General features: G+C 33.9%; 1 protein-coding gene across 1 annotated transcript; it reads left to right on the forward strand.

Annotated features, from left to right (window-relative positions):
- The first annotated feature begins 4,598 nt into the window (after positions 1 to 4,598).
- Positions 4,599 to 10,554, forward strand: LOC120269296 (protein CHAPERONE-LIKE PROTEIN OF POR1, chloroplastic). Its single transcript, XM_039276631.1, has 5 exons — positions 4,599 to 4,749; positions 4,863 to 4,972; positions 7,959 to 8,341; positions 10,015 to 10,091; positions 10,185 to 10,554. Exons 1-5 carry the CDS (start codon positions 4,688 to 4,690, stop codon positions 10,333 to 10,335), a joined length of 783 nt encoding a protein of 260 aa, XP_039132565.1. The 5' UTR covers positions 4,599 to 4,687; the 3' UTR covers positions 10,336 to 10,554.
- The last annotated feature ends 291 nt before the right edge of the window (positions 10,555 to 10,845 follow it).

Genomic DNA, 10,845 nt, shown 5'->3' on the forward strand with positions numbered 1-10,845 from the left:
CTCTATTATTGGTATCTCTAGTTCATGCCCTCGTGTGGTATACTTCATTATCATGTTGTTGATAGTAGGTAATTGTAAGCATTACTACAATCTAAGGTGGGACGGTGTGTATCCCTCCTTGGGTTGTCATGAGTCCATCTTGCTGGTTAGGGCATGATAGGCCAAGAGGTAAGAAGAACATTTCCTTTGTTCTGGCAGGAAACCTCAAGGAACTCAGCCCTAGCAATAGCATATACAAGCGGTGCTGGAGAGGAAAATAACTGAACAAGAGAAGATCACCCTTCTTTCCCGATGTTTCATACTCTGGATTTCAAGAATTCCATACTTACTTCTTAATTGTGGTGAGCTTTTCAATTTTGATTCTTCCTCTGTCTAATTGATGTTCTTTGAATATTTGTTTTTTCCAATCTTTTGATTGATTCCCTATTGTGTAGTTTTTGGCATTTTGCTTGACATCTTGATTTCCTATTGAGCAATAAAATTACTAGCAAAACAAGTATCATCAGGTCGAAGAATCTCTGTCAAACCTTTTATATTCCTTAACCAGCCCAAAGTCCATTAGTGATTATACACAAAAATAGTAATAGAAGAGGCCCGCTAATCTAAACTCTCTATGTGAGGCATTCTGGCAATGTCTATAAGAATTAAATTAAAACAATGAGTTGCATATGGCGTCCACAAGATATTAGGATACTTCTCATTAAACAATCTTCATGCAGCTTTATAATTTGTTACCTTATTTGTGGTAACATGAACCACATTTTGCTAACCAACAATCTCAACGAACAAATTACAAAAAGTTTGAGCATCACAAATTATGTCCGATGCATTAACATATTGTTAAGCATTGTGAAAAACCTTCTCTTGTTCAACTGTTCTCCTCTCCAGCGCAATTTGTATATGCTATTGCTAGGACTGAGTTCCTTAAGGTTTACTGCCAGAACGAAGGAAGTGTCCTTCTTGCCTCTTAGCCGATCTAATTATCTAAAGGAATAAAGTCATAAACCCTCATTCAAATGGGTTGAATCAACAAGTCCTGTCTAACACGTTCGCTGGTCCACCGTCCAACCACGGTTCAATTGTGGTTTAATGAACAACTTGTTCTTTGTATATTATCAGACTTGATTGACATCAGATTTTTTGTTGAACCGGCTAGTCCAGTCTGGTTTTTAAAACCATGTTTAATAGTCTTGTATAGGGAATGGTCCTTTAGAATCTAAATTACACGTGCATCAACTCATTTTTTTATGTTTTCGAATGTGATGTCATACTAATACCACCGCTGCATATGTGTGTGGGAGGCATTGTCTTAATTCTACATATCTTATGGTTGCTTCATCTCGATGGGTGGACACATCACTAGCAGCTAATTGTGGTTAGGGTGAGCAAAAAAAAAAACCTGATCCTATGATCCAATACAATATCCGATTTTTGGATTTCGAATTTTATGGGTACCCGATCCGGAAAAATGGATCGGGTGCCCCATCCAAAATTTTAAGATGAAAGCCGGAATAGATCTGGGTTAGAATAAAATAAAAAGTTAGTACCTGAATCCGATCTAGTTTTCAGTATATTCTTATATACACACACACACACACACACACACACATTAATAAATTAAATTTTACAAAGGCTAAAAGTAAATAATCCAAATCCCTAATCTAATTAATTTAAAGAGTTATATATAATTATAAATATATAATAAATTTAAATTTTATGGGGACTAAAAGTAAAAAAGAAAGAAAGAAAATTATTCAATTCCCTAACCCAATCCCTTTAAAAAAATATATTTGAATTTCTCTCTTCAAGTCCTCATCGGCCCGTGTCTTCTCTCTTCTCTCTAGCTTCATAATTGATGATAAGATATTTTATGCTTCCGAAAATATTTGATTTTTGTTTGTATTGCTTAGTATTGATAAAAGTTTTTCTTATTTTGTTAGAAAGAGAATAATATAAGATTTTAATTTTTTTTTGCAAATTATAAGTTTGTTATATTTGTTTTTTATATAATGTTTTCCCGATGAAACTTAAATTTGGATCCAGATATCGATACAGATAAGGTTTAAACTAGGTACAAATTTTTGGTATATGATTTAAACTGGGTCGAATACGGATTGAATTTTTGTTGATCCAAAAACCAGGTTCCCGATCCTGTTTTAAAAACCTGATTGGGTATCCGATTTTGCTCACCCCTAATTATGGTAGATTGGATAGTCACCATATACTTATTATTCTTTATAAAGGTAAAGTTAAGGTTCCGTTTGATAGTACAATTGGGCAGTACTTTTGTTGAGGAGTTCATTGTATGAAAATGGTTCACTGACTTTATGCGTTATATTTTTAGAATGCTCTAATGAAGTATGAACGGCTTAGGACCCCACAAATCCTTGTTAGGATGGAAATGTGCTTCAGTTAAAGGATATGCTCTCTGAAAAAGAATCTCAACTAGTGTATTTATTACAAATGAGGTTGGAACAAATGAAACTAAGAAAGCAAACATGATGGCATTTGTAAACACTAAATTATAAGCAAAACGTGTAACTTTAATGGAAACATTGTATACTAAGTATAAAGTTAAAATGTTCAGTGGAAATGACATATCCTAAGCTGAAACCTATGGTTTTAAGTAGAAACATTGTTTACTAAGTAGAAACTCATAATACAAGAAATATTACAAAAATCAATGAGACACTAGTGGGTTAGTTAATGCATCCAAGAACATGTAACAAATACTTTCGATTGCATGGGACACAGAGCCGGTCACATAAAATTCCACCAAATGTAAGAACGCAAAGACATGATATATATGATGGGAATAAAGAGCACGAGAAAGTGCCCATCACCCCTTCAACTATATTAAGGATGAGGTCAATGATAACACTATTGAACATGTGGTATATGTGGGGCATAAGATGAAAGTTTGTCTTAGAATCAATAGGACAAATTGCTCAATGTGCATATGTGATGACAAACTTCAACTGCACATAGGAAACCTTAAGGCCACATCGCTTAAATATCTCAACTAGTACTAACTTCTAAGAAGGCAACATGGTAAATTGTAGGACTCGTCCCTACTTATTATATCTCATGAATGCAAAAGAGATCTCCCTACTTATTATATCTCATGAATGCAAAAGAGATCTCGTTAATAACTAGCACCAAGAGCGCCTTGTAATGGAATGGTTTTAAACTACACAATCAATGAGAAAACTTTGTTTTGGAAAAAAACGAGAAATGAACTTGCGTCAAAGGTGAATATTTCCTCTAGTCTTCCTCATGCGGCCTAAGGTGGCGAGTTACTAAGGAAGATGTGGAACCTTGATATATCATCTTGGGCACATATGGCATATCGTCCTTGACCCACATATTAGTCCGTCCCATATGGTAAATCCTTAGAGGATCATTAGGCTACCGTAACTAGTGTGCCACTGTAACTGCCTGTCATTTGATGATCGCCTTGTGGGGCACCGCTTGTCACTTTTGTCATAAAAAAACATGTGATCACCCTAGGAGATTAAAATGGATGCAATGGATAACACCGGAACAAAATAACAATGAATAATAGGAAGAAAAAGCAAATTTATCATAAGCAGATGGAAACAAAAGGGAACATAAAAGGATAAAGTGAGGAAGAAGAAGAGGAGGAAGTATGTTCTTCCTCTCAAGAGGGAAAAACTTTGCAGCAAATTGTACAAAAAGTAAATGAAAAGATGGCAAAAGCTGGTAAGGTGATGAGCTAGAAGTAATTGGGCAGGTTTTTTTCCCACTTAACACAAGGCAAAAAAAAAAAAATGGGGAATCCAATAAAAGTTTGCTTTCGGTGTGAGATCAAGGGACCAAAGATAAATGAATTGTAAAAGCCGGGACTGTGTGGGATATTTTAATGTTAAAGTGACTGCTTTAGATGTTTTGAAACTTACATGGACCATTAATTAATTTTTCCTATTATTTTTACATAAGACATTAGTTTGTTTTAATATATACATATATATATATATATATATATTATGAAGTACATAGTTTTGGGGTTTTTTTAAAAATTCGAAACTTCTAAAAAATAATGCTGGATAAAAATATTTCCTAAAAAAGAAACTAAATATTGATTTTCATAAGTGAAATCCAAACAAATCCTATTTCTAAATTTGGGCTATTGAGGTTTATTAATGAAATTAAGTATATTTAATATGTTTTCTAGAACTGCTTTAACATATGTGTTTTTCAATACCACTAAAATTTTTTTTTTAGTTTCTTTTAAAAAACCCAAAATTTGAGATATATATATATATATATATATATACTGGTGGATCAACATGAATCACCAAATTTATTGCTTCTCAAAAAATATTAAAATTATTTATCTTATAAAAATAAATATTTTCTTAAAAATAGGATTGTCCAATTGATAAGAAAGAATTTGTTTATTTCATAAATAGAAGGTAGAAAACAAGAATTTGCTCATGGCAACCGCCTAAGAACTGTTGTTTTTTAGTTGGAGTCTCTTGAGCCCGGTTCATATTCCGGTCCGGTCCGGTCCGGCCTAGACCGGTCCTTTTTCTATTATTTATTTATTTATTTATTTTATTAAAATCTCTTCTCGCCATTTCTCTACCTTCTCTCTCGGCGGAGAAGGTCGAGCTCCGCTAGGGCTAGGGTTTCACTATCTCTGGAGCTTAATCCATCCGCAAAGATGGCCACCATCCTCTCTAGTTCTTCCACTTGTCTCTCAAGGCCTGTGCTTCCTCCCAGAAGGTCCGTGCTGTCTCTCTTTTGTTTCTTTGATTCCTTGTGAAGAAAATAGTTGATTTCTTGAATCACTTAGTCGCTAATTCTTGCGTTTTTTTTGTGCTTTTCTCTGTTTTCAGAGTGTTCTTGAGGAGTTTGACGGAGGTGAGGAGGGGGACGTTCGGTGTGGTTCCGATGAGAGTTTGTTGTTCGGCGGATGTCGCCCTTGGTGGCGGTGGGTTTGTTCATGGTGAGACTGTATTCTTGTGTTGTGAATTTGAAATAAACAAAAGGAATATCTTGAAACTGGTTCATGTATTGTTTGATTGATTTAGTTTCGTGTTTTTCATAGTTTACTTTGTTCATGCTACCGTTTTCAGCTTAATTGCTATAGAGTTGTATTTTTTTTAAATTATTATTTTTGGCTTTTTTTCATTATTCTTGTATTACTGGTATTTCCAGGGGTATTTGGCAATTTAAAGAGGCAATGCAATTCATGAGGGAATTTAAGATTGAAGAGTGTTGGAGCATCTGTAAATGAGATGATTTTGAGATAAGGCCATTCATTTTAGTTGTGGAAGGATTTTGAAATCTTCAGAATCCTCCACAAGTCCCATAAATATTGTTATGAGTAATAAGGTATGAGACTGCTTTAGAATAAGACTAAGAGGGATTATTTAATAAGGTATGAAGATGCTTAGAAGGTAATTAAGACTAAGAGGGATTATTTTAGGGCATGGGAAAAGAATAGGACGAGGAAAACTTTATGGTGTATAATTTAGCTAATAAGGGAGCTAAAAGTGTCATGAGTGAGGCTAGATTTAAGGCTTATGATACATTGTATGCTAAATTAGGTTCAAAAGAGAGAGAGATATTTATAGGTTAGTTAAGGGCTAAAGAAAGGGAAAGGAGGGATTTAGGGAGTGTTAGGTGTTGTAAAAGATGACGACATTAAAGTTTTATTGTAGGATGATGAGATTAAGGAAATATGAAAAGGATGCTTTTGTAAGTTGTTTAATGTGGGTCATGAGAGTAATATAGCATTAGAAGTTATTAATACTAGTGCTGGTGATAGAATTAAGTATGTTAGGAATATTAGAGTTGGCGAAATTAAGTGTGCGCTTGGAAGGATGAAAGTAGGTAAAGATTTAGGCCCGTATAATATTTCAATTGAAATTTAGAAGTCTTTAGGAGATGAGGGTGTATCATAGCTGACTGGATTGTTTAATAGGATATTACACTATAGGAAAATACTAGATGAATAAAGAAAGAGTATTTTAGTACCCATCTATTAGAATAAAGGTGACATTAAATGTTGCAATAATTATTGTGGAATTAAACTTGTCAAGTCATGTTATGAAGCTTTGGGAGAGAGTAACCAACCAAAGGTTAAGATGTGAAACACTTTGTTTCTTTAAATAAATTTGGTTTAATATTTGGGTAGTCAATTGTAGAAGAAATTTATATTTTATGACAATTGATAGAGAAGTATAAGGACAGGAAGAAATATTTGCACGTCATCTTTATTAATCTATAAAAGGCATATGATAGGATAAGTAGGGATTTTCTTTTGTGGGTTTTGGAAAAGGAGATTACTACTAGGTACATAGATCTAATAAAGATATGTATGATTGCTTTGTCACTTACATTAAAAATCTAGTGGTAGAGACATAGTGAATTCCCATTACTATAAGTCTACATCAAGGTTTAGTATTAAGCCTTTATTCATTTTCTTTAGGCATGGATGATCTCACTAAGCATATTTAAGATCAGATCTATTGGTGTTTGTTTTTGGCATATGATGTGGCCTTAGTTGATCAAAATAAGGAAAGTACCAACTTAAAGCTGAAGATATGGAGAAATACTTTAGAAACTAAGGGCTTCAAGTTAAGTAGGGTAACAACAAAATATGTGAAATGTAATTTCAATAATAAGGCAAGTAGAAATAAGGAAAAAGTTAGGATGAATGATACTGAAATTAGTAGAAATAGAAGCTTTTGATACTTGAGCTTCGTAATCCAAAATGTTGGGGAACTTATAGAAGATGTAGCAAATAGAATTAAGGTAGTTTGGATAAAATGGTTTGGGAGTGGCACCTATTACTGATGAGTTAAGTGACATACAGAAATTCATGTCAGACGTTACTAGAAAAGATCAATTAAGGAATGAATTTATGCAAAATAGATTGGGAGTAGCACCTATTATTGACAAGTTAGGAGAAATTTTGTCCAAATGATATGGACAAATGAACCGTTGATGTTCCTATAAGAAAGTTTGGAAGCTCTCTAGGCGGAGTGTTGTAGAAGAGGGAGAGGTAGGCCTAAAAGTATTTAGTAGAAACTTTGTGTAATTATATGTCTCTGTTTGGTTTATCCGGTTCTTTGGCATTTGATTGTGCAACGTGGAAGGGAAGGATTCATGTAGCCGACCCCAAATAGTTGGGACTAACAGCATGTTGGCTTTATATATTGTGGTGGCCATGCATGGGTTGTGTATTCTATGTGATGGTAATTCCATGTTCTCATCTTGGATATTGACCTAGATATGTAGGGAGAAGATAGAAACTTATATAGATTTTATTTAGAATGGAAATGCTAAAATGACTATATTTAAGTTTAATAAGGGAGAATTCTCTATCATATCAGGCTACTGTGCTTCATCTTCATTACTTTCATCTTTTATTTAGTTTATATTGAAAATTTGTGACACAGGCACCAAAATTGTCATTCCTTACATTCTTGTTCTTCTTGGCATTCATTTGTATGTAAGGAAGACAAGGGCATCATGAGCGGCTCAAGGAAAAAAAATCGCTTATTGGACATTGGCTATTCTATTGTATAATGATCATACCCAAAAATAATACAATTAGGAGCACTGGGTGGCTCAAAATAGAAATGGTTTTACATAATCTATCCTGATAATGAAATGTTCCTCATTTATACCCAGGTAGAAAACTGTTAGCTGATGGTTATTCCTTATGTACCCAAACCTTTTATGTGATAGCAATGAATTGTTGGCTATCTGCAATATCGTTTATGTATATATAATTGATAACTTAGCTTGCATAATAGCATTCTTCTGTTGACTTACCACAAAATTTTCCTATGACTTGTTAGTCAGTATGTTGTGTGCCATGTTTTTTTTTTGGGTCTTCTGGTTATATATCTCCTCTAGCTGTTAACTGTCCGATTTTCTTTATCCAACAAGTTTGATTTTTCTAGAAATTGACTTTGCAGAAAATGTTCCAAAGTTCCCTCGAATGCGTGTGTGGGATCCATACAAGCGGCTGGGAGTAAGTCTTGATGCTTCTGAAGAAGAGATTAGAGGTGCACGGAATTTCCTTCTTGAACAATACGCTGGGCATGAGCAAAGTGTGGAATCTGTAGAAGCTGCTTATGAGAAAATACTAATGAAGAGTTTCAGAGAACGAAAGAAATCAAAAATCAATTTGAAAAGCAAGCTCAAGAAGAAAGTAGAGGAATCTCCTACATGGGTGAAGACATTGCTAAGTTTTGTTGAACTTCCACCAATTGATGTGATTCTTAGAAGACTTTTCCTCTTTGTTTTCATGGGGGTATGGAGTGTATTGAATTCAGCTGAAACTGGACCTGCTTTCCAGGTATATCCTTGTGAAGCATTGATTCTAATTTTAGTTCTAGTCTTTGCACTATTGTTTGGCTTGATTTTAGGATTGAACTTTGTCATGACTAATGAGAGGAAAGTTTTATGCCTGAAATCTGGCTTCCAAGATGTTTGTTATAGGCTTTCTTCTGTTATTAGTTCAATTTGTAGAATGGAATGAGCTTTTTTATCTGTTTGAAAATGAAAACATACCTTGCATTCTGATGTCTTGATAAACCTTGCTTTCTGAATTGCTGGTTCCCTTCTTACAACTGCCTGTCAATGCTTCATAAACTTGAGATTGAAATCCATATGTTACGTCAATAGGAAAAAGAAAAACCAAATGTAGGCAAGTTTAAGGTGATGGCTCTATGATGCTCCATTCATTTTCTTTTTATGTCATTCTATCTTCAAGGACACTTTCTTGTTATGGTCATCAAATCTATGCCTAGTGTACAATCATATACAGGTGTTTGCCCTTGTTTTTTAGAGCAACAATCTTTATACAAACTATTACAATTTTGTCAGATAGCAGATTCTTCCCCAAGATTATTGGTAATATAATTTTTATTGACAAGCTCCAATTCATTTTGTTTTGTATAATGCAAATGCAGTATGCTTCATTTTGGAATTTTGTTTTTAGATGGTATTCGATAGATCAAAAGGAAAACTTGAACCCTAGCCTTATGACAAAGGACATTTGGTCTGACAAATCTAAGATTCACGATGACAAGTACAAGCGCAAATTTACTGCTGTCATTTGATGAGTCCCTTAAAAAAAATTAATAATGTTAAAGCTGTGAATTTCCCACTCAGTATAGGCACCCTAAAATATGTGATCCTACTAATACCAGGGACCGAACAATAATTGTTTAGGATTCCCACTCACAAATGTGTATAAGTAGTTACTTTGTGGCCAAAGTATAGTGGTGGGGGTTGCCACTTGTAATATTTGTATATGTATATATATATATATGAACCTTCTTATGTTCAGTAGAAAACTGATTATGGACATATGTTGTCCTTGAGAATATGATTCCAAAATTAAACTGATACCATCAGTTAGGTCCTCTTATGCAAGGTATCTCTCTTCAAGTTCTGTTTTAAAAGATTTCTATGATTAAATGTTTCTAGCGTAATACAACTTTAAATTTTGGATTTAGTGAAATCTAAGAGACAAACTCGTAAAACATTAAGATTACTTGGTTCTACCTTCATACTGCTACACTATACAAGTTCTAATGGATTTATTAATTAGTATCCACTTAATGTACGATCTAATCTTATATTCCTTATAGAATGCTAGGCCTCCTTGATTCCATTTCTGCTGCCATACATAACTGTAGTAATCACAACAGACTGATTATTGCCTGAAAACACTGCTGTAATGCACAGTTTCCAACAGTGTACATTTAATGTAAAAAATGAAAATTGGTGTGGAAAACCCAGTCAAACCATGGAACTAAAAGCTTGCGGCCAAGCCTTAGGAAAGGCAAATATGGAAATCATAGCCAAGGAAGATGAGATAGAAGAAAGAGTGAGTAAAGGTGTTAAGAACAATACTTTTCTTTTTCATGTCATTATTAATATTATGAATCCTGTTGACATATCTTGCAAACAATATCAACATTTATTACTTCATTTCATCATGACGAGTTTGATTATGTGCAGGTTGCACTCTCTTTAGGATCATGCATCTATTTCCTTAATGAGAAGATGAAAAGTCTTGCCAGATCCTCTATAACTGGGTAAGATTGTCAATTATCTATGCCTTACCGTTTCTATTTTTAGATTTATAATATGCCTTAATATATTTATTTTTCATTCTTTTTCATCTCCAGATTTGTTACCCTTGTTCTTGGATGGGTCTTGGGGTCCATATTTGTTCCAGTGATTCCAATAGCCCTGCTGCCACCAACTTGGTCACTTGAACTTCTAACTTCTTTGGTGTGCTTTGTTTTCTTGTTTCTTGCTTGTACCTTTCTCAAGTAGAGCTTGTTTTGATTCCCTTCATTTAACATTGTAATTTTTAGACTTTCATTTGTCTTCATTGTGTCACCCAATCATCAATTGCTGCATATTGTTATAATTTACGAGTGTAAAGTTTTGATACTTTTGTCCTCTGCCTGATATTATATTGTGTATCGTCAGCAAATTAGTGTAGCAGTGTTGCTTCTTATTGAGAAATGAGAAAAAGGAGTATTCTGATAATAGATTTTTGCCATTTTCAATTTTTTCCATTCTGAGGTAAATTTTGTTTGATTAACCGGACTGGCAGGCTTTATGTGACCTTTGCTGCTACTGCTTCTTCTTCTTCTTCTTCTTCTTCTTCTTCTAGAAGTAGTATCACCATCCTTTATTTAGGTTTGTATGGCTTTTGTATTTTGTTTCCTTGGTTCATTAGGTCGCCATCATCATCATTGTTATTGTTATTATTATTACTAGCAAGCATTATTTCAAAATAAATAAATAAATAAAGGGGATCGGATGTGTGTTTTTTTT

The sequence above is a fragment of the Dioscorea cayenensis genome, chromosome 9 (genome assembly GCF_009730915.1).
Source record: "Dioscorea cayenensis subsp. rotundata cultivar TDr96_F1 chromosome 9, TDr96_F1_v2_PseudoChromosome.rev07_lg8_w22 25.fasta, whole genome shotgun sequence".
NCBI classification, from domain to species: Eukaryota; Viridiplantae; Streptophyta; class Magnoliopsida; order Dioscoreales; family Dioscoreaceae; genus Dioscorea; species Dioscorea cayenensis.